The sequence below is a fragment of the Chelonia mydas genome, chromosome 11 (genome assembly GCF_015237465.2).
Source record: "Chelonia mydas isolate rCheMyd1 chromosome 11, rCheMyd1.pri.v2, whole genome shotgun sequence".
Taxonomy (NCBI): Eukaryota; Metazoa; Chordata; order Testudines; family Cheloniidae; genus Chelonia; species Chelonia mydas.
In genome coordinates this window covers 17,993,999-18,018,569 of record NC_051251.2, presented here as the reverse complement: position 1 = coordinate 18,018,569, position 24,571 = coordinate 17,993,999, and the positions used below count along the sequence as shown (strand labels likewise).

At 43.4% G+C, this 24,571-nt stretch overlaps 1 protein-coding gene and 1 long non-coding RNA gene across 2 annotated transcripts in view; one reads left to right on the top strand and one right to left on the bottom strand.

Moving 5' to 3' along the window:
* TMEM163 (transmembrane protein 163) overlaps positions 1 to 6,612 on the top strand; it is a 155,116-nt gene extending 148,504 nt beyond the window's left edge. Inside the window, exons 7-8 of the mRNA XM_007060877.3 lie at positions 2,979 to 3,120; positions 5,396 to 6,612. Coding sequence (XP_007060939.2) covers positions 2,979 to 3,120; positions 5,396 to 5,456 — 203 coding nt within the window. The 3' untranslated portion in view covers positions 5,457 to 6,612. The remainder of the gene's footprint in view (positions 1 to 2,978; positions 3,121 to 5,395) is intronic.
* On the bottom strand, positions 6,106 to 15,939 carry LOC122462409. Its single transcript, XR_006284937.1, has 2 exons — positions 13,912 to 15,939; positions 6,106 to 6,689 (listed from the first exon to the last, which is right to left on the bottom strand). It is a non-coding gene; the product is annotated as an uncharacterized LOC122462409 (long non-coding RNA).
* Positions 15,940 to 24,571: the final 8,632 nt, after the last annotated feature.

Here is a 24,571-nt window from a genome sequence, read left to right as displayed (position 1 = left end):
TTAAGGAAAACTCTCTGGCTCTGAGATGTGTTAGATTGTGGCACAGTCTCCCAGAAGGAACCAGTGAAAGCTGAATTGCTTGGGACTCAAAGATAGATCGGACAAAACACTAGAAAATGGCTTGTAGGGAACAATCTTGCATTACTTGGGAAAGGGCTGCAATGATAACTTCAAAAGAAAAATTAAACCCTTTGTCCAAAAGCTAAAACACTCCCAGATCCTAGTTCCTCTCTTTGAGAGCATTGGTCTTCCATTGCAAGGCCATTACTAAGAGAAACAGGATAGTCTAGTGTTTGGAGAATGGGGCTTGCCCCTCCTGTGTTCTGTTCCTGGTTCTGTCACAGACTTGTTGTGTGACCATTGAGCAAGTTGTACCTTTATGTTTTAGTTTATCCATATGTAAAATGGGGATAATAACAATTACCTCAGCCACAGGAGTGTTGTGAGGCTTCAGTCAGTGGTTTGAAAGTGCTCAGAGATCCTGTGATGAAAAAACCTTTACATTGTACAGCATTTATTATTCCTAATAATAAGAGAGCATCACTTAACAACCACTCTGCTCAGGTTCCTTTGAGTGATAGATACAAGGCACTGGGGTTTATTTACTATTGAGAGGGAAGCAGCATTTCCAAATGGAAGGCTATCTCATGCCATGGAATTTTAATCAGAGCTCCCTTTTGCCCTTGGAAATTAACAAGGAGAATGAACAAAAAATTATGGGGAGAAAGGATGCCCCAGCAGTTAGGGACAAGCCTGAGACTTTACTGCTCTGCCAGAGAATTCCTGTGTGATGTTGGGCAGGTCACTTAGGGTATTGTCTATACGGCAATAAAAGCCCAGATATGGCTGGCCCAGGTTGGCTGACTCAGGGCTCTCAGGGTTCAGGCTGTGGGGCTATAAAAGAGCAGCGTAGACATTTGGGCTCAGACTGTGGCCCAGGATCTGAGACCTCATGAATGGTTTGGGTCTCAGAGCCCAGGCTACAGCCAAGCCCAAGTGTTTACACTGATATTTTTAGCCCCACAGCCAAGCCAAAGCCAGATGATGCAGGCTCAGACTCAGTTCTATGTTTTTTTTTAATTGCAGTGCAGACATGCCCTTAGTCTCTCAGGCCGAAAGACCTTTGAAAATCAGGACCCCAGTGCTTCAGTTCCTCATTTATAAAATAGAGACAATAATTCTTCCCTTCCTCAGGGGTGCTGTGAGGATAAATACAATAAAGATTCAGAGGCACTCAGATGGGACCCATATGAGTACCATAGACAGGAAGTATTAGATGCTATGGTCTGTTGGCACCCAGATGTCATAGCAGTTAGTGCAATATAAAACAGGTAGAGACTAGGCTAAGAGCTTCAGCAGGCAGAGAGTTAGAGCCTTTGGCTGTGTTTGAACTACATTATTTTTCTACAGTTTCCCACTGTTCCTAATACTAGAGCACTTAAAGCAATATATCTTCGAATCTTGCTCCAAGCAGGCCTAAAATGATATCTAAAGTGCTGGCAGATGCCACCATCTGATCTATACAGACACTCTGACCACCAGCGCAGTTACATCCTTGTTAACAGTGGGAAATTATAGAATGATGAGTTGGCCTTTGAGGGCTGGTGGTGGAAGGCCACTGTTCAGCAGAAAACAAACCACTGACCGTGAAAGGGTGAAACAGTGAAGCGTGAGTCTGGGAGGAAAAAGGTGACTGCAAATATGCAGCAAGAGGAAGGACTTTTTCTTTTAAAAAGCAGGATGTTAAGGAGTGACAGTAAATGCCCTAGAAGAGGAAAGGTCTTTGAAGGGCTGACCTGATACATTAAAAGAAAGAAAAGTAAAAAATTTGGATTGAAAAGTACATTATCAAGCCTGAAAGCTGCTGACTGGGAGTAACAGGTATGCAGGTCTTTTGATGTGTATGGGGAATAGTCTGAGCAGACTCACTCTCTATGTATTCAGCTGTAAGACGAAGCGCCAATATACATTAAAGCAGGATAGATGGATCAAAAGAAAAACAAATCTTAAAGTGCAGTTCTCTGAAGTTATGATGTAAAAATGGAACTTCCATACTCATCAGATCTGCTCCAAGTGTGTATTCACAGACAACTCTGCTTCCTTTAAGTCGCAGAAGTACAGCACACCCTATGGGAGAGTGAGGTGGAGTCATGTTATTGATTAAGTTACTTACTAATGTCTTACCAGTTAACCCGGGCTCACACCTATTGAATACACTGAGATTGTACATGTGTTTTTAAGGGCATCTATGTTTAGCAACAGGCCTAGACAGTTGTCAGAGTATTATTTGGCCTACAGAACCTTTATCCATGGTATTATGAAAGGAAGACAGATGCCAGCCTGAAACATTGAGCTTGCAAGTTGTGAAGTTAGAAAGAAGATTTTGTGTGTGTTCATTTTTCCAGTAGTAATCTGGACACTGATGAGAAACAAACAATAACTATATAGACCCATAAGGGGGCCTTTAAAAGAAAGGATCACTTTTCAGATAAGAATGACCCTTTGATAGATATTTTGAAAGTGGCGAAGCTGCTCAAGGAAAGAGACTCAATGAATAGGATTTAGAATGGAAACTAAAAGGGGAATGTAAAGTGGTGGCTGATGACTGCACAAGAGAGACGATGGCAAGAGATGGACGTTACCTCATTCATACTGGAAATGAAAAGCACCACCAGGTCCTAGGATATAAAGGGCTGATACTGAACATTACAGCTCTGATTTCCGCCCCCCCCAAATGAGAGCCTCATAGTAAGCTGTGGCTGAGCGCGTGCTAGAGACCTGTGCCTTCTTTCTCAGTGCAGCACAGCATTAAATGGCCTCTACTCTACAGTCGCAGAGACTCTCTGCCCTCTGTGCTATTAGGTGCAGTATAATGGCTTTTGTCCCCACAGAGTCTCTTCACAATTGAGGCCATTAAGCTGAAACTAAGAGATTGAGTGCTTCCCCTTGATTTGTATGGCTTATTTTTTCTCTTCCAGGTTTCAACTCTCTTGTAGGTGGAGTAATGGGATTTTCCATCCTTCTAAGTGCAGAAGTTTTTAAGCACAATGCTTCTGTCTGGTACCTGGATGGCAGTATAGGAATTTTAATGGGACTTACAATACTTGCCTATGGAGTCAAGTGAGTTAAACTTCTTATTTTTGTAATTTGCATTAGCAACCACATTCATGTGATTCATTATGATCTACAGTGTTAAATGTCCCGCCCGTTAATGAACAAGAGCAATCCTCATTTAGAATGTGAGTCTTCATTTGGAAAGCGTGTGCATACCTGCACATTTCTGGCAGCTAGCTCCTGCACTGGGACCTTGCAGCATGGCAGCTCATATCACGTTACCACAGAGCTTGTTAGTTATTGAAGGCAACAGTGTCTGAAAGAAAAGAATGCTGTTTATTAATTGTTTGAGAACCTGCTCTCCTCAAGTGGATGGGAGAGAGGCTAATTTCTAGGTGGGCCATGGTGTGGTTTCTATAGCACTCTATGGGAGAACAAAGTTTCTAGTCACTGAAAGGTGACCTTGTGGTGAAAAAAAAAATCTCTGCACCCGTGAGCGTCTAGTCCCTTGGGCATGTTTAGGGTTTATTTGTTCTCAAAATATTTCCTTTAAAAAAAAAGTTAGAATGGTTATTTCTTTCGGAACAAAACAATATTCCATTAATCCTGCAATGAAAACAGAATAGTTATATAACAAAATGGAGCCCATTCATATAACAATTATATTTCACTCAACACATCTCTTCTGTTAAGAGGTATTTGCTATCCAGTACACCACCTTTAACAAAAGGATTGTTGGTGTTTCAAATATAATAAGTGTCAGCTGACAGAGGCTTATATATCTTTGGTGTAATAAATCTCTGGCATTTAGTACAGTAGCTGTTAGCACAGTGTGCAGTGTGGTGGCAGTGGGATTTAAAAAACAAAAGCTTGTTTATGTTACAGAGAAGCCAAAAACATATTATAATTTTAGGGCTTTTTGTATTGCTTTGTTTTATCTAATCTATTTTTGTGTGTACTTTTCTTTCTTTTTTTTTTTTAACACCACATTTTGGCTTTGGGATATTTACCTCTGAAGGATAGATGCATAATTTTGGGGTCAGAATTCCTCTAAAATATTGTTATGGCACATTTCTAAGCCCTCTTTTTCCTGTGTGAAGTATAGGGAGAGGTTAGCTGCTCCATGGCGAATGCTGCATCTGAGTTTAAATTATATACTGGATGTTGGCCTCCCTCTCGAACACGACAAAATACACCATATATTGGCTTGGAAACCGATAGGTCTGCCTAGACCCAAATAATTTTTCTACTAGATTTGAAGTGAATGGGATAAGGGATTCTTGAATGGTGACACTAAAATTGGAGGTGAAATCCTTGCCTCATTGAAATCCATGAGAGTTTTGCCATTGACTTCATTGGGGCCAGAATTTCACTGCAGGTCTTCTGGGTGATAAATGTCTTTAGGTTTTTTTCCTCCACTTCGTAGGAAAATAATAATAATAAAAATGATAGAAGCTATTTTATTGGATTCCCTTGCAGAGACCTAGTGCCCAGACCTATGGTTTTTAGTTTATAATCAACTTTGAAAAGTTAACATTTTAATTAGGAATGCCACTCCTATAAATGAAGGAACCGTGCTCTTGTAAAATCATTGAAATCTATATTCTACAGCAGAGGCGAGACGGGGACATTACAGTAGGAAAAATGCAAACATGACAGACAGAACCCAGAATCTTTCAAGTATATCCCTTGACTTCCACACTACGGCTTTGGATGGCCAGGATCTGCCATGGCCAGTCAGCACTCCAAGCAGATTCCATCTGTACAGCTTGCCAGCACTGCCTTGCCAGGTCGCAGTCATTCTCACTTCTGGGGCAATTCATGCCACTGAGGGATAAGCCTTGCTGTGAGTTCTGGCCAATGAGCAGATTGCACTAAGGGTGCAGTCTCTGCCATTCTCCTCCACCATAACATTTTTTTCCAAAGCAGTCTTGGTGTCAGCAGGGGGATACATCCTCTCCCAGGCTGGCAGAGCCAACCCTGATTCAGCCAGAATTCCTCCAGGGGACTCTCACTGCAGCACTATCCTGCTCCTCACCCCCACCACTCCCACACTGGGCTGTGGCTTTAAGCCATAACCTAGCCCCTTGTGTTTACATCTTCTAAAGTACAGAGAAGCGCACCTGGTATTTCAAATGCTTCCGAGGGAGAACCCACCTCCCTACCTTGTGCCTCCCCACAGCTTCTTAAAGGTTGGGCAGGGCTGGTTCTGGGCCTGGTTTCACTCTGATCAGCAGTGAAGAGATAAACCTTCCTTCATGAGAGTGCCTAACACAACTCCCCTAACTGTATGCTTTCCCCTTACAGCTCGACCTAAACTCACTTGTGCTTTTATTTGCAGGTTGCTTATTGATATGGTCCCACGTGTAAGGCAAACGCGTCATTACGAAATGTTTGAATGAAGACAGATCCCCTCTCCTCTGTATAGACTGAAACTGCAGCATCGTACGTTTTGGCAAGTGGTGCCACTGATATTTCACTGAATATGCAGTTTGTTTCCCATGGTATATTTTCTTTTAAAGTTTATTTTAATGGGAAATCTCTCTGTATAACAGGCAAATATGTGCACTGCTTACAACGCAGCAAAACAGCAGCATTTTCCTTTCAAGTAAGCTATTGAATCCTGTAAGTGACAGTAGAAAACATGCATAATTTGCCATTCCAAACCAGCTGCAGTGTTCTGTGTTCTAGAGTGAAATTGTTTTTATTGATATAATAGACGTCTGTAGATAAGAGGTGCCAGTTTCAGAGCCTTTTTTTTGTTTTTTTGTTTTTACTTTTTTGTTGGCTCAAACTTTCCAAATTTGTGCTGTAACTTTGAATTACAGCCATTGCCAACCTCTTCAGCTCACAACTCAACAAAGGTACTGTACGTAGATTATGGATGCTAACAACCATCGCTTAAAAGGCACTGAAGTAAATAATATTTTTGACTCAAGTTAGGAGGATGGACTCCACAGAAAAAACAGCCCAAGACCCACTCATTGCTATGATCAGAGTTTAATTTCATACTATTTTATTAGTCCTAAATTATCTAAAATACAAGTGTTCTTCTAATTTGAATTTCATTTTTATTTAACAAGTAACGCACACAGTACACTGCTTTGCATGGACCAAATAAGCACAGAGAGTATTACTGTACAGATAAAAGCCAAAATGAAGCACAAGAAGGACCAGTATGAGAAATATGATTCTCACTCTTTTATTGTACCATACACAGATGTGCCAGTATTTGTGACTACATGGTTGCTCTGTTGCCTGATGAAGGTACAGCAGTGACGGCTTTGAACTGCAGTGAAATACAAAGCTATTCATTAGATTTAGGTTATTCTGTAAAAAAACAAAAAACAAAAAACTGTTCACCCTCCATCACACATTCCTATCTATTTCTTAATATCCTACTTATAATATCCAAGAACCATGATGTATACAATAAAACTTATTCTATTTTATACAGTACCTGTACGTAACATTTGACAGCTGTTTCCAGAATGTATTGTAGAATAAAGTCTTCCTGTACAGCACCCATTAAACTAGATTCTCTGGTCACTGCAATTTCCTCCATACTTTGTATATTTCAGGTTGGCTTCACAGTGTGCAGAAATGAATCAGTGTTGAGGCATTTCATTTGTTCCCTTGTGGGTGACAAAAGGAGCTATGCTATCATGGAGGTCGGAATAATACATCAAGAAGCAGGGAGATCCACATTCATTTGGTTGAGACCATACAACAGCAGACCTACAATCAAATTGTCGAGGAATTGATAATAGATTGCTTTTTAATACTTTATGTTTATATAGCACCTTTGATTCCCAGTCATAAAGCACTTACAAACTGTTGACCAAATTCTGATATCCTTACTCAGGCAAACTGCAACCGAGTAAAAACAGCAGCTTGATGGTTCCACTATATCTGGGTATAGAATTATCACAAAGGCCAAAATACTCAACAAGGTTATGATCTGTATTAATGTAATGTTGAGGAGCCTCAGTCATGGACCAGGATACTGTGGTACTAGGAGATGTACAAACACACAACAAAAAGACAGTCCCTACCCCAAAGCGCTTATAATCTAAGAGCCAACAGATGGAGGAATACAAGGAAACAATGAGACAGAATTGGTGGTCAGCATGACAGGGTGGGTCTCAATGCACCATCAGCCTAAACACTGTCAAACTTTTCTGAAGTTCCACTCGGTTTCTTCTGCATTCCTCCTTTAGGGATGGTGGCGCCTGGCCCCCTCATCCCCAGAAAATATTGAGGGGGAAGGCCCACAAATGTAGAGTTTGGGAATCTCTGGCAAGGGGGCACAGGGCCATCTCCACAGAGGCCTTCACAGCATCTCTCAGCCCTCTGTTACTTTGCCCACTCCCAGCAATCTTTAGCAGATGCACTACTTTCCCCCACCAAAATGTCCCCTTCTTTAGGGAACAGATACAGACAAGTAATGTAGCCTCTGGCCATGCTTTCCTAGGAAATCTGTAAGAAGTCACTGGGAGTAGCAAGAGCCCCTGACATGTCCACTCTTGCCCCTTTCATAATTAAGATCTTAGGATTTAGACGGATCTGTACACACATACTACTGAAAACATAATCAGTTCACCCCTTCCCTCTGTGATGGGACATGTGCTGCTAAACAGCACAACACCCCACTAGTTCTTTAGGACTAGGAAGTGAAGACTACTATACCCAATTAATATTGCTCTGCTACTACAGGAGTGGCTTTACAGTCTTCTATTTCCCCCAATTGTTCTGTATGGAGGAAACATGGGGCAGGAAATGCATCTTTCACTGTGAACTGGATTTTCATTTTCTTGCATTTGGATCTTTTGTATTTAATTTGGGTTAGTTCAAGTTTGTACAGTGCTTTGTAAACAAAGTTTTTTTCAGTGCTAAGTAGTAGTTGTAATATCCATAATGCCACTGGATAATACTAAAGATCATTACATGCCATTCAGCAGTACATACAGTACTTTTCAGCATCACAGGGAGACAAGACCACAACCGTTAACAAAGTAAGCACCAGGTAAAGTATGGATGGACCTCCACAAAAACAGTAGCATATTGCAGTGCATTTGCCATAGGTTGGATTTTTTTTTTTTTTAAAACAGCAATGCAAATTTGTACTGTTCCCCAGTGTTAGGATGCATTTGTTACTTAATTTATCTAATGCAGGAATGCAGATTCAGCGTATTCTGTGCCAAAAATATTAACTTGCTGCTAAACATGTATATATACACAACCCCCCCCACACCATAGTCTGTTACCATAGTCAGGAAAATCTCCAAATTCCTTTATTAACCCTAGTTTTCCTTTCCCATGAAGTTTGCCCCTGTTGTCCAACATTTTTAGATATCTGTACCCAGTTAGTTTTAACACTCTGGCAATAATTATAATAGTTACTTTTACTTATTACTTTAACAAAAGCTTAGCAAAACCTCAGCAAAACACTGTCTTGCCCTTTATGATCTCTACATATGCCAAGAATGAAAGACTCACTTGGCATAAGGCAGAGCCTTTAATAATACATTAATTTTGGGTAGTGCCAGAAACTATTTTCCAAAGCACAAACTAAATGAAGTCATTCATCAAGCTTTCGCTTAGTCCCTCTTATTGTTCCATCATCCTTTTTCTTTGGTAACTTGGAGCGCCTTGTAGATATTGATGGAGCAGATGCTTTTTCACTGATTGAGAAGAGCAGGTTATTTAAGTGTCCTACCCATGAATATTCTTCAGTGGAACCACAGCCTGAATGCAGCTGGAGAACTTGTCATGGCTAGCACGGTCCTTTTCTGCCTCTTCAGTGGCATCAGTGCTCCTGCACTCTTCAGCCTCACTACTTTTCATAGGAATGGCCCTAGTGGATCAGACTTGAGGTCCATCTAGTCATTTCCTGACTCCAGCAATGGGGGAAGGTGCTAGAGCAAGAGAAGGATTAGCCAAGACACTTCCTAGCTTCTAACGTGACTGCCTCTGGTATGGAAGTCACTAACATTTGGATGCAGTGAAGAAAATCAACCCTTTCAGTCAAGGACTACCTTGAAAGTTGTTTTGCTTGTCAGTGTTGCCTAGTGCTTGGAGTAAACAGGAGCATAGCACTGGAGACATGCTGTTGTGAAAGCAGAGAAGTTAAAAGGTGAACAATTGAGAGGTCTCTGAATTAGAACTGAATTGAAATGCTTCTGATAAAAAGATATATGGAGATACGAACAGGATTACGTCCTTGGCTATGTAGTTCACAAACATGAGCTGTGACTGACTCCTCAGGAAAGTAGAATTAATTCCTATTTAGCATTGTTTAAATTAAACTAATTCCAGCAGATTTTGAATTGTCATAGGTGCTTTAAAGATCATCTGTGATCATCCAGGAGCCAGACATTCATTGGCATGTAAATACAAAAAACCCCTCTGAAACACTTGTGATGACATTTTGATCCTTAAGAGGAAAAAGCCAAGACAGTAGCAATGGAGAGACATTCTAGTATTCAGAAGTGAAGCTAAACTTATCGCAGTTTGTGTGTATTCTTCTGAGAGAGATTGAACTTCATCTTAAAGGGTAATTTTTATGATATGTTGCAGTAGTGAGAGAGATAATTGCTTATTTAATGTACAAAAGAATCCCATGTTAGTAAAACAGCTAGCAAAATCATCAGTGTTTGTTTTGTTTTGTTCATTACACATCTGTTATCTGGATCTTAGAAAAATTATGTATCAAACACTCGGTTGGAGTCCAGGAAACAAACAACATAGAGCCTGAGCCTGTTCCCAGAGAAGTTAATAGAAGGCAGGATTTTCGAAAGAGCCTAAGTAATTCGGGAGCACAAGTGCCATTGACTTCCATGGGACTTATGCTCCTCAGTCATTTAAGTGCTTTTGAAAAATCTCACCCTTAATGCTTAAATTTAATGATATTGGCCAGATTTCTTTTTTAAAATATGATTTGTTGATCATAGCTGCTGGAGTAAGTTGCTAATATAAAATGGCCCTAGTTCAAGGTGATCCTAGGGAAAGTGTGTGTGCACACAAGTGCGTCAGAGAGAGAAAGGTCGGTGTTCATGTGAAAAAGGATCTCAGAGCATTGGCTATAGCCAGTCATAAGTGCAGACTGGCCCTGGAAAAATGCTGCCATACTGCAGATTGCAAATACACCTTAATAGCTGATATTCTGGGTATGATACGATTCTCCTGAACAGAGACTGCAAATTATGCCATCCTAGGCAGCAGTTATGCGATACCCACTATTGTATTAATTTAGATGGAATAAAGGGCCCAAAGAATCAAAGGTGTTAACATAACACAGTCAGACAGTTTTAAACAAGGTTCATGGTAGGATATACAGAGACCCTGGCCTGCTCATTACCATGGAAAACACACCTTTAAAAATCATTTGAACCTTTTATTAGAGACAGAGACAAGAAGAAAAACAATTAAATAATTTAAAATGTAAAGTACGAAACAAGGCTTTCCTTTCAACATCCCTTGTTCCCGTTAGCCAGAGACAGGGGGTTTTTTTTGGGAAGGGGAGGGGGTAGAGAACCCTGTTGGACAGTCTCTTGGATGGCATACAAGATGGTAACAACTGTCCTTTTGGGGAAAGAAGAAGTAGTTAGTAGAGATGGGCTGGAGCTGTCATTGCTGCTGCTGTTAAAGTTCAATCCTGTTTCCTAAAAGACAAAACAAGCCGGGGAAAAGAGGGGGCAAGAAACGAATCACAAAGATAGAAAACCCAGCTTCTGTCTCTGGTGTTGACTTTCACTTGCAGCCTCTGCTGGAAAAACACAGGCATGGTACATGGTCTTACCAGCTACTCTGAGACCTGGTAAACTTGCGCCAGCATTGGGCTATTCAGGGCATTGCATTTAGCTGCTTCTAGGCTTACAGCGCTGTTGCAAAATATGGCTAAGCCAGACTCTCATTACACAGAAGGCGAAAGGAGAGGGATAGGAATAAGCTAGGCAAGGAGAAAGTGTGATTGGATGGTGGGGGGGAGGGGGAGTTTCAGCATCCCACCTTGTGTTCAGATTTCAGCCAGTAAAGGTGATGGTGTCATCTGGGTCCCTCTCTCTTTGGTCTGGTCAGGACATCTCTCAGGATTAGGATGTAGGTTCGGGGTCCCAGGAGATGGTGGTGGTGGCAGCTATAATGGTAAAGCTCAAGCTTGCTCTAGTATCCAATTTTTCTCTCCAAAGTCTCTTTAAGGACCCCAAAAGGGAGGGCAGCATGGAATAAATCTCATTTTTGTTCATGAATTGGGCCTAATTTCTCACGCACCAATTTTGGTTCATTGATTTCCGGTGCTTTACACTTTTCTTGTTTAAGTCCTTGAGTTACATCAGTAGGCCTTTCTGTTCCCACTTGCAATGTCCCAGAGCCAGGCTTGTGCCCAAGCACAAATGTCTACACTGAAGTTTTATGGCCCTGCAACCCGAACTCCAGTCATCTGACCCAGACCAGCTGCGGGTGTTTAATTGTCAACATACCCTTAGACAGGCCTGTGAGGTAGGGAAGCACTACCGCCCACCCATCCTCTATTTTAGTGACAGAGCAACTGAATCACAAATTACATTCACTTCCATTTTTACCTAAAGTCAGATTGTTGAACCCAGCTCTTCAGCTAGGCAAAGTGCACTAACATCCTGTGCTCATTTGCCCGCACACATCTCCGCCCCCCATTGTCCTCTATTCAACAATGGCATGAAAGGAAGCATCATGCTTATCTGTAAGTCATAAGTCTAGAATGTTCCCTACAAAACATTCTGTTCTCAAAACAGGTTTGAAGCAAAACCCCACATATAAACCTTAACAGACTGGATCCAGATGCGCATTTCAGCCTGGGTCTACAGCTAATATCATCCAGTCCAATCCCTAATGCCCCTGGAATAAAAAGCACTATTACATTTGGCATTATTCTTGTTGGCAGTAGCAGCAGAGGGGCCAAGGAATGAACGAGGATGGACCTCCTGGTACGAGTTGAGAGACAATGGGCAAAGTGTGGAAGCTTGGCCTGCCATAGACGCTCGCTCTCCAGGCTATCAGGCCAGCACCTCTCCCAAGGAATGTTTTCACTTTCAGTTTTCAAGTCTCCTAGGACAGTGCATTGATTGGGAAACAAACTTGCTATTTCTTGAACTTCAATCACAAGATGCTGCCACTTGCTGTGATCAACACTGCACCCTCACTGAGAGCTGGCAACCCACGGACTGTGGGGCGCACAAGGACACCACCAGGTTAGTGATGGACAAACACAGGCATAACTGACTTGAGAGACCAACCAATGACATTAAGTCCACAGAGCCCCCAGGAGGTAGGTTTTAAGTAATTCCTCTGTTGAAGGCCTATCACTTTTCTAAATCTGTTTAGCCAGTAAATAGAAAATGCTTCTTTTTCAGGGGTAATGAGACTGCTATCCAAATCAGTGTCATTGCTTTGTGATCTTGTTTCTTAAAGGCACAGGCATTACAGCATTAAAAGTCTCCCACATCAGAAGGATGCTACTCATTGTTTTAAGTCTATATTGAAAGTCATTAACCCTTTGCCTCACCACAACAAGATGCTGGATACACCAGGCCAATTCAAAATAGGTAGCAAGTACATGAACTGCATTTACTGGGTCAGTGCCATGTGTGTGTCACACAGAAGCCTGAGTTTAACTGGATTACACAGTGGGTCAGGAGGGAGATAGTGAGCACACTATTATGGACGACAGCCAATAGCCTTGTGTGGTGAGCACCTGGCTAGCAGCCAGGTAAGACAGTGCTAACACTGATTTGGACTTGATTCTGTCATCAGAACCCAGCTGCAAGCCCTACTGGCAGAAAGTCCACAGTTCAGCCAACCCACCACACCTTCAGAAATCATGAGTCAGACTCCAAAAAACCATGAGACTTAAAAAAAAATTAATTGGGGGTATTTATTTGTCCTCTTGTTGAGACCTTTAGGTTTCATATTTCCAAGTTTTTCTCCTCAACCATGAGGACTGGACACTTAAGACAAAACAAAACAATGAAAGCTGGGATCTCAGAGTCACATGACTCCAGGAACTGAGGCTTTTTGCAAAATACCAGATATCATGAGTCTCGGTAGCATCATGAGTGTGTATTTGGTGGACACAGAAGTAGAAACAGCCTTCACCTTCTGCTCAACTCAGCGAGCCTGGGAAGCTCCAAGCGTGCTGGGCTGTGCAGGACTGGCAAAGGAAGGGGTAGGAGTAGGGCTCCTTGGTAGCCTCTGCCATTGGAATTCCTGTGGAGCCCAAACTAGAAATTGAAGCTGACTATCCCGAGAAAGGGTCTTGGTAGATGACCTCCCTGCCTCTGTCTCAGCTGCCCCTAAAGACATAAACAGGCCATTTGCACTGCCCTGCTCCCGGGGGGTTGAATCAAATTTCACCGTATATGACCTGTTATCAATTCACATGTTTCAGTTTCTCCCCTCTGTAGAATGGGTATGATTCAAGGGGATGCTGTGAGCATGTGTACTGGTATTGCTTTGATGATATGAAGTATTAATTGTTAATACCACAATCAGCAATGGCTGCTACTCGGAGGAGCCCCGAAGTCTACAGAAACTCCTTCCCTACAGGATCTGGAGAGACCCTTTTTACTGCATTGGTGTATTTCTGTTTAGCACGAGGATTCTCTGGCACAGACGCACTGTCTGCTGAAATGCAGTAATGGCAGGCAGCGGACTGCAGCTGGACTGTGCCTCTCTCCAAGCATCTCAGTGATGGGAGCAGACCACCACCAGTATGGTCAGTCAGAGCATCAGAAGCAACCAACTCCTAGCCCAGCCTGGAGGCTGCAAACTCTCCCTTCTCCAGAACATTGTGTCAGCAGCTCCATCATTTTTAATTTTTACCTGTTGCAGCAACTGCCTCAAATTAGTATCCAGTAGCGAGCGAGTCCCAGGTTTTTCACAGCAGAAAGACAGCACACAGCTCAGCAGGATTGGAGGCCTTTGTAGGACAAACAGGAGGTGTAGTTCATGCCTATACGTATGAGGCCTCTACAGTGCCTGCCCGCTGAACTATGCCTGTTTAAATCAGTGCAATTAGCACGTGATTTTCAGTAGCATATTGAACCCCGCCCCAAGAGTTTAATACAAAACTTGTTTAACTCAAAGGCTAACCAAATTAGCAAGTTCAGGAATTCGACATAAGGAAAAACAATGATGGGCTTAGAGGTTTAATGCACTTGGACGACTCAGCCTGAATTGCAATGTCCTCCCATGGAGGAGAACGGATGGAGCTCAGAGTCACCTCTTCAGTCCTGACCCACAGAAAGGACAACCATGTCAGAGTTCACGGTGAGGCTTTTGGGAGCTGCAGGCAGGGAGGACTTGGTGGGGGGATCTACACCTGGCTGGAAGAGACCTTACTGAAACCAGGCCTATAGGTGAAACCACTGGTGCAGGAGGGGGCAGAGAAGGAGATCTGTCCTATCTCTGCTCCCTCTATTATTTTCAGTACAGCAGCAAGATGTGTTTTTCCACGCCAGGTCCCACCTTACACCTTACATTTTTTCTTATGTGGTTGCACCTCTGCCCATCTGACTGACATCACATCCTGTTTGAAACCACCCACCATTTCACAAAAGCCTTCCCATAATGTGAAAAGCTGAACAGTTAGGGGATGAGGTGTGAAAGAGTTAAAATCAGTCCCCAATCTAGCCAAATCAAGGGATGAGCAGTGTACACTGTTCTATTGCTCTCAAGGGCCAAAGGAGTGAACGGTTTTATAAAACCCTTTCACTATCCAGTACTGAAACAGTATTATAAAGGTTCAGGATTTTTCTGGTTTGTGTGGTTTCTTGGCAAACACCCAGAGTTCTAAAGTTGGAAGTTTATTGATCAAAACACAACAAAGAACTAGAAATCAAAACAAGAAAAAGCTGAAATTGAGTAATTATGCATAACAATCAAAACATATTAAAGCCTCTCTCCTTTTGGAGGCAAAATATCAGTCTCATCTTACCAACAACCCTTCTTTGATGAAAAAGAAAGGGTTAAATTAACTTTACTCCCAGTCCTCATGTGTGACGGGTATTCACTTTTCCTGTTTTTTACAAACACACAGGCACAAGGTGGAGGAGAGACAGGATAGAAAAGGGGGGGGGGGAATACAGCTTTTGTTAATGATGTTCTTGGAAAACTGGGCGGCTGGTCAATCATGAATGGATGCTTTAGGCTGGCAGGTCAGTCACACTACCAGTTGCTCTGGACTCTGGCTCACATTTTGGTCAGAATATCACCTGGTTAGCTCTGTTTTCCTCAAACAGGGCAGGACTGGATGGCCTGTATCTCACTGGGCTGGTGCACGCAATACAGTTGATTTCAGGATCCAGTGAACAACCGAGAGAGAGAGAGAGAGCACACGGAAAGGAGGGAGAAGGCAGAAAGTAACACAAAAAAGGAAAGGAGACAGAACAGGATTTTACATGCATCTGACTGGAGCCTCTGCAGCGCTGACATCAGGTATCCCCACTGATGGCTGAGGACTGGAAGTCATGATAACTTTCAGGACTCACAGGTGAAGAGCAAAGGTCCTTTAACAAGAGCAAGGCCAGATGGCTTCCCCGAGGAAAGAAAATCCTTCAGTCTGGTCTGCTCCTTCTGTGCTGGGGTCGGGGAAGGTGAGATGAGAATTTTTTTCCCAAGTCTCCTTTTATGAATCCCCAAAAGGGACTTTGGGGTGGAAAGTGTGCAGCATAGTTTGTCTCCTCCTCATTTTGTTCACCAATTAAACTCACTTCCGTAAGGCCAACCTGGGCATAGAATCATAGAAGATTAGGGTTGGAAGAGACCTCAGGACGTCATCTAGTCCAACCCCCTGCTCAAAGCAGGACCAACCCCATCTAAATCATCTCAGCCAGGGCTTTGTTAAGTTGGGTCTTAAAAACCTCTAAGGATGGAGATTTCACCACCTCCCTAGGTAACCCATACCAGTGCTTCACCACCCTCCTAATGAAATAGTGGTTCCTAATACCCAACCTAAACCTCCCCGCACCCCACTGCAACTTGAGACCATTGCTCCTTGTTCTGACTGACAACAGCCAAGCTCCATCCTCTTGGAACCCCCTTCAGGTTGTTGAAGGCTGCTATCAAATCCCCCCTCACTCTTCTCTTCTGCAGACTAAACAAGCCCAGTTCCCTCAGCCTCTCCTTGTAAGTCATGTGCCCCAGCCCCCTGATCATTGTCACTCCCTCTTCTGGACTCTCTCCAATTTGTCCATATCCTTTCTGTAGAGGGTTGCCCAAAACTGGATGCAATACTCCAGATGTGGCCTCACCAGTGCCGAATAGAGGGGAATAATCACTTTCCTTGATCTGCTGGCAGTGCTCCTACTAATTGCAGCCCAATATGCCTTTAGCCTTCTTGGCAACAAAGGCACACTGTTGACTCATATCCAGCTTCTCATCCACTGTAATCCCCAGGTCCTTTTCTGCAGAACTGCTGCTTAGCCAGTTGGTCCCCAGCCTGTAGCTGTGCACGGATTCTTTCGTCCTAAGTGCAGGACTCTGTACTTTTCCTTGTCGAACCTCATCAGATTTCTTTTGGCCCAATCTTCCAATTTGTCTAGGTCACTCTGGATCCTAACCCTACCCTCCAGTGTATCTACCTTTCCCCGCAGCTTAGTGTCATCTGTGAACTTGCTGAGGGTGCAATCCATCCCATCATCCAGATCATTAATAAAGATGTTATACAAAATCGGCCCCAGGACCGACCTCTGGGGTACTCCACTTGATACCGGTTGCCAACTAGATACTGAGCTGTTGATCACTACCCCCTGAGCCCGACAATCTAGCCAGCTTTCTATCCACCTTATAGTCCATTCATCCAATCTGTACTTCTTTAACTTGCTGGCGAGAATACCATGGGACACTGTATCAAAAGCATAGGTAACTTTGTTCCTACATTTTCTTATTTATAAAATCCAACCTCAACATCGTCCTTGAGCCTTATCAAGCAGGACTTTTGTGCTTGGACTAATTCAATTTCTCTGCCTGGGTCTCTTGCACCTGCTTGTAACATCATTATTGAAAACAACTTGACCTACTTTTTATGGTTCCCAAGCAGGCAAAATAAGGCCCTATTGTCAGCACACTAACAACAATTCAATTTGATGCTAACAGACGTTTTAGTGCTTTGGCACCTAGATACATTGGTGGGCAATAAGACCACAGATTAGTTTTGCATCTGTTTTAATCCAGAATGATGGGGTGCATGCTAAGGAGATCAAACAAGAGGGGTAACTGCATGAATACACACATGCTTTACTTCCCTGAAATGGAAACAGTTCTGTGGCATGGAATAAAGGGCCTTTGAGGAGCACGGCCAGGAATCTGCAGCAGAAAAAGATCACCACATGTGTTCAGATAGCCATGACAAACTAAACTATTTAATGTAACTAAGGGATCAAACATACAGCTGAGATTCTGAAGCCAGATGACAACTGGCAGGCATCATGCAATTTCTTCTTGTGTTCACCACTTTACATTTGTTTTTTAAGTACAAATACTACGTATTTGGGAAAGTTTGAATGTGATGTTACTAGTCAGTGTAAAAACATTGGGAAACAGACACCCAGAAATTGACATCACAACTTGGGTATGAGTAGTTATAGGATTTTTACAGTGTTATATAGGACTCGTCAAAACACAGGAGAAGTGGGTTAGGTACAAGTAAGAGGAGGTTACTTACCTGTAACTGGAGGTTCTAAGAGATGCATGGCCCCATTTGTATTCTAAACACGGCTATGCACGCGTGCCATGTGCTGGAGCTGGAAGCATTCAGCAGCAGTGTCTGTTGAAACACACTGACATCTTACATTGCCACGTGCTCCAGGCCAGGTTATAAGAGGCTGTGCAGGACAACGCGTCCTCAGTCGGCCTCTTACCACTGACTAGGCAGTTTGCAGCAGAGGGGATGGTGGGCAAGTACTGGAATACAAATAGGGACCATACATCTCAAAGAACCTCCAGCTACAGGTAAGTAACCTCCCTCTTCTTCTTCTTCGAGTGATGGTCCCTATTTGTATTCCAAATGTGGGTGATTACGGAGCAGTGATCAGCTTGGAGGTGGATGCAAGGACGTGACGGGTAAGGCCTGCTGCAGGATGGCACATCCCATGGCTGCCCACTGGTTGATGGCGTAGTGAAAGTGTGTACGGAGTGCTATGTTGCTGCACAGCAGTTCTCGTGCCAGGGGACGTTTGCCAGGGACATGTCAAATTGGGCCTTCTGTTGGTGCCGAGGCGTGGTGGTAGGCGATGGTCGTGAGTGCTGGGATCGGGGGCGCCAACAGTTGATTGGGTTTGTATGGTGGGTACAAGTGCAGGAGTTTGCTGGTGGTAGGGGGCCAGAGTGTAAATCCCGAGGGACCAGAGGGTCGCCCTCAAGTCTTCTAGGCAGTGTAGAACGTCGTCCATTTTAGTGGAGAATAACTTGTCCTTGTCAAAGGGGAGGTCCTGGATGGTGGATTGGACTCCCTGGGAAGCCCAGACGATTGAGGCCATGCTTCCTGCCTCAACACCACTCTCGCAGGAGGTTGTGTCCGCAGCACCTACTGCAGCTTGGAGGCTGACCTTGGCCATCAGACAGCATCAGGCCAGCAGGGCTAGGAACTGCTGTTTGTCCTGTGGGATGTCCTCCAAGAACTCTGCCAGCTTGGCATAATTAATTATTAAAATAATAGTTCACCGGCAGAGCCTAGTAGTTAGAGATGCAGAATTGCAGGGCTGCGCAGGAGTACAGTTTGCGGCCCAGGAGGTCCAGATGCTTCACTGCCTTATCCGGAGGAATGGAGGTAGAGGAGTGCTGGAGTGACTGTTCCGTGGCTGCATGCACTGCCAGGGAGGCCAGGGTGGGGTGGGGCAGGAAAACAAAGTCAGCCCCGTTAGCCGGCACGAAGTACCTGCATACCACCCCCTTGGGTGTAAGGGCACAGGATGCCCGCGTGTGTCACACTGTTTGTGCGAGTTGCATGATGGCCTGTACCGGTTCGAGTTCTGGGTCCTCTTCTAGGTCCAAGTCAATCAGGCCCAGTGGAGGGGCTTGGATGGGATGGTGTTAGGCCACCAACAGGTACAGCTGGTGATAAGGGTCCCACAGGAGCCATTGGTGCCACGAGACCAGGTCCTGTTGGTACTTTGGGTCCCAAGGATATACGTACCACTCTGCTGGGACCAGAGCATAGTGCATTTGGTGAGATGGGCATGCCCAGGAGTCTGAGCTACACTGGGAGACCTGGGAGAAGGATGGCTCTTCTGCCGAGAAACCCTCCAAGTCTGAAGAAGCCTCCGGAAGTGGTGGAGCTGTTGGTGCGGGTGGTACCGTGACTGATGGAGGCAGGTCGAAAGGGAGGAGGAGTGATGCATCCACTGGCGTAGGAGGCCATGGAGCAGAGAGAAGTGGCGAGGGAGGGTACAGCAGTTCTAGGTGGGTGGGGGAGACCAGCAGTTCTGTCTGTCCCAGTGTCCAGGGCACATCCAGTTGCCCGCCAAACCGATGGGTACGCAGAGCAGAGCCTGGAGAATCCTGCCATGGCTGAAGATCACACACCAGAGCACTATCTCAACCCTCCATCATCACTGGGACCAGTGGTGCTGGTGGGAGTCTCTTCCACTTAGCCTTGGCCCCTGTCTTAGAGGGTGGCACAGCGGGGTCATTGCACAAGGTCTTGCTTGTCTGGGCCCAGCTCGGGGAGGGAACGCAGTGTGTTGCAGCAGTCTGACCCAGGGACCTGCTCCAGTGTTCGTGGGAGCGCTTGCAGCACTCCTGGTTTACCTTCTCATGTCTCAGCAGTGCCGGTGGATCTGGGCGGGAGGCTGAGGACAGAGCACTCACAGCTGGTAAAGGACAGTGCACCGTCAGTACCGACAGTCCAGGATCGGACTCCGCATAAGGCTGGAGCGCCTCCGCCATGAGGAACTTGTCAAGGCACAGGAGATGAGCTTTGCGGGTCCTTGTTGGAAAAATCTTGCAGATATCGCAGCGGGCCCAGGCAGTACAGACGAGTGTGCTTGTCGCTCATGGAGAACGAATAAGGGCATGCGGCAGTTTTTAAACCCCAGAATGCGGGGCATAAGCCTCCAAGTTGGTTTGGGAAAGCCCTGTACGGGGCTAGTAGGTACACTAATTAATTACTCTATTTACAGGACTGAACTGAAAGAAGCAGAACTAACTATATATAAACAGACAGTTGTTTTCATAGAAACTACAAGCACGTGAAGAGATCATTCTGACTCCGACCATGTGATAAGGAACTGAGGGTGCATCGTCCCACATGGCCTCTTAAAACCTCCCCTGGAACACATAGCAACATAAGATGATCATGTGGGTCAATGGACACTGCTGTTTAAAATCTTCCAGCTCCGGCACATGATGCGCATGCACACCCACGTTTTGAATACATCAAGGGACTATCACTCGAAGAAGAATCCATATTTGCCTTTTATTTCTGTACTACTTTTTGATTTCAAAAGAGCTAACTTAAAAAAATTAAGGAAATTAGTGAGGGAAGTGAATTGGACTGAAGAACTTGTGGATCTAAAGGCAGAGGAGGCCTGGAATTACTTCAAGTCAAAGTTGCAGAAACTATCAGAAGCCTGCATCCCAAGAAAGGGGAAATAATTCATAGGCAGGAGTTGAAGTCCAAGCTGGATGAGCAAGCATCTCAGAGAGGTGATTAAGAAAAAGCAGAAAGCCTACAAGGAGTGGAAGATGAGAGGGATTAGCAAGGAAAGCTACCTAATTGAGGTCAGAACATGTAGGGATAAAATGAGAAAGGCCAAAAGCCATGTAGAGTTGGACCTTGCAAAGGGAATTAAAACCAACAGTAAAAGGTTCTGTAAACATATAAATAAGAAGAAAACAAAGAAAGAAGAAGTGGGACCGCTAAACACTGAGGATGGAGTGGAGGTTAAGGATAATCTAGACATGGCCCAATATCTAAACAAATCCTTTGCCTCAGTCTTTAATGAGGCTAATGAGGAGCTTAGGGATAATGGTAGGACGACAAATGGGAAGGAGGATATGGAGGTAGATATTACCACATCCGAGGCCAAACTTGAACAGCTTAATGGGACTAAATCAGGGGGCCCAGATACTCTTCATCCAAGAATATTAAAGGAACTGGCACATGAAATTGCAAGCCCATTAGCAAAAATTTTTAATGAATCTGTAAACTCAGGGGTTGTACTGTATGACTGGAGAACTGCTAACATAGTTCCTATTTTTAAGAAAGGGAAAAAAAGGGAAAAAAAGTGATCCGGGTAACTACAGGCCTGTTAGTTTGACATCTGTAGTATGCAAGGTCTTAGAAAAAATTTTGAAGGAGAAAGTAGATAAGGACATTGAGGTCAATGGTAATTGGGACAAAATACAACATGGTTTTACAAAAGGAAGATCGTGTCAAACCAACCCCATCTCCTTCTTTGAGAAGGTAACAGATTTTTTTGACAAAGGGAACGCAGTGGATCTAATTTACTTTGATTTCAGTAAGGCATTTGATATGGTTCCACATGGGGAATGATTAGCTAAATTGGAAAAGACGGGGATCAATATGAAAACTGAAAGGTGGATGAGGAACTGGTTAAAGGGGAGACTACAATGGGTCACACTGAAAGGTGAACTGTCAGGCTGGAAGGAGGTTACTAGTGGAGTTCCTCAGGGATCGGTTTTGGGACCAATCTTATTTAATCTTTTTATTACTGACTTTGGCACAAAAAGAGGGAATGTGCTAATAAAGTTTGCAGATGACACAAAGCTGGGAGGCATTGCCAATACAGAGGAGGACCGGGATATCATACAAGAAGATCTGGATGATCTTGTAAACTGGAGTAATAGTAATAGGATGAAATTTAATAGTGAAAAGTGCAAGGTCATGCATTTAGGGATTAATAACAAGAATTTTTGTTATAAGCTGGGGATGCATCACTTGGAAGTAACAGAGGAGGAGAATGACCTCGGAGTATTGGTTGATCACAGGATGACTAGGAGCCGCCAATGTGATATGGCCGTGAAAAAAGCTAATACGGTCTTGGGATGCATCAGGCGAAGTATTTCCAGTAAAGATAAGGAGGTGTTAGTACCATTATACAAGGCACTTAAAGTCTATGATTCTATGATATTTTGATTTCCAGTTAATTTTTGTACACACACAAAAATCAAAGTTCAAAAATAAAAATTAATGGTAATAAAATGAGAGATTTCTTTTTTATATTACTTGAAAAGAAGCAAATTACAGTTGTTTATAATTTATTAGTACTGATCATATATGTGGGCAGTTTTACAATAGTAAACATAATATTGACAAAACAGCTGGTCTTCATTGTATTTGTAAGTAGCTTTTACTTTCACATTTTAGCACTGCCAAAAAGGTTAGCACTCCCAAAGAGAATTCTATTGTCTCCACCAGATGTACAGGGACGAACAGCAACAGAGAGATCTAGAAAGCACCTCCCGCAGCCTCCCCAAAGTACATTAAATCCCTCCTCAAAACCTACCTCTCCTCTGAGGCCTACACGTTCAGATAACATACCTTCCTGCATACCCATGTCTACAACCTACTTAAAGTTATTCTTGGTCTCCCCCAGTGCATGTTGTTGGATTTTGCCTATAATTATAAACTCCTTGATAGATTAAAGGCAGAGGCTTGGCAGATCAGATTTGAAGGTACTTGTGGCCTCATGGAAAGTGGCCTGGGAACAAGAGTGAAAGAGGGAAGCAAAGCATAAGGTCAGGTGTGCAGTTTCAGCAGGCAGAGTGAAGAGAACAAAGTAGGGCTAGCGAAAAGAGAGCAGAGAAGAAGGGACAGACTAAGTTGTACAGGGCCTTGACCATGCAACAAGAGCTAAGAAGAAATGGAGTTGGCAGTCTCATTCCAGTCCCGAAAGACAAACATCTGCACCCCCCAGAAGCCATCATGGAAATTGACCCTAATTGGAAAACTTGTTGCTGACTTCAGCAGGGACACCAAGAAATGAAAGGGAATGGAGAGTGAACTACCCTCTCAGCAGAAGGGTAACAGCTGAGGTACATTGACAGGGTACCGTAAGAAGTTTGTGCAGTAGAGATTTGGTGCTGTGCCAGTTTCTGGATGGAGGACTTCAGTCTCCAGAGTGCTCAATCTGGCACCTACCATCTGTGGTAAATTCACACTCCAAATCTCTTTAAACATACAACAAGCAGCCTACTAGTGATGTCTCATAACATTATGCAGGCAATTAGACAGAAGGGGCTAGATCCCCATCTGGTGTAAACTGATTTAACTCCACTGATATCAAAAGGAGATATGCTAGTTTAAACCAGCTGAGCATGTCGCCTAAAGTTTCAAGCTTGGTCACTTGTTCCGTGGAGTGGTACGAGTGAGAAAGTTGCAAAAGAAAATTTGTAGAATGCTCACAAGCTCTTTAAGGTCTGAAATGTAAATACATAGAAAGTCTCCTTAAAATAAGGTGGCATTTGACCCAAGAGATCATAGCTCTTCTTCTGGAGCTACTTGGTTTATTGTGCCAGTGAATACCTGCCATATTAGTCTCTTAAAGCCATAGCAACTCCACTGCACTGTTCCCTCTAAGCTGTGTGCGCGCACAAAGATCCTAAACCCCATGCACACAGCGAAACACCGCACGCACAAAAATTTGCACAGAAGCACAACAATTTGCACAGAAGAAATTTTTTGCACACATGGCCTGTCAAAAATTAGAGGGAACACTGCTCCACTGCCACATTTGTGTAATAAAAATCCTTCAAGAATCTGAGGACATTCAGCTACTGATGTGCTTTCCTCACATGAAATCTCATCTTTTCAATTTGTATTTTTAGCTTGTTTTGCTAAATTTTGGTAAATTAAAAATACCAGATTTTATACCCCCGCACCCCAACAAATATCTCATGTAAAGAACTGGTTCCCTAGCTGTCTTATCTGCCAGGATCCATTTAGACAGAATTATTTACTGTTGTTTAATCACCTTTGAATAGAGGGTTTCATGACAGAAATATGGGCAGCTCACTAACTATTGCAATGCAAATCACATTGCTGTGATCCTTGCAAAACTGCAGCTGGTGGAATTCCCATTTAAGCACATATACAATCACAAATCCAAATCACACAAGAAAAAGTTTATTGAAAAATAAAGTTCTCCCTAGTTCTCTCTACAACACCAAAACCAAAGTGTAGTTCTATGCCATTAAAATACACATTCAGACATTTACATATTTTTAAAGAATCCCATCCTAATGAAATTCAATAATTTGACAATATGTTACCAGCCATTGCAACTTGTACTATGTGAATCAAACCGCTTGAACCTAATATAGTGGAACACAACCATTCAGAAAAGCAAAGAACTAAATTTCAAGAGATAGTTAAAAACAAAAACAAATAATGTGAGCCTGACCCTGAAGTTCTTGTGTACATGTAAATCTCCCACTGACTTCAAAATTTTCTGAGAGAAAAAACAACAGAATTAGGCCCTTCAAAACTCAAAATACTTCATTATAGTTTTTAAATTTTCTT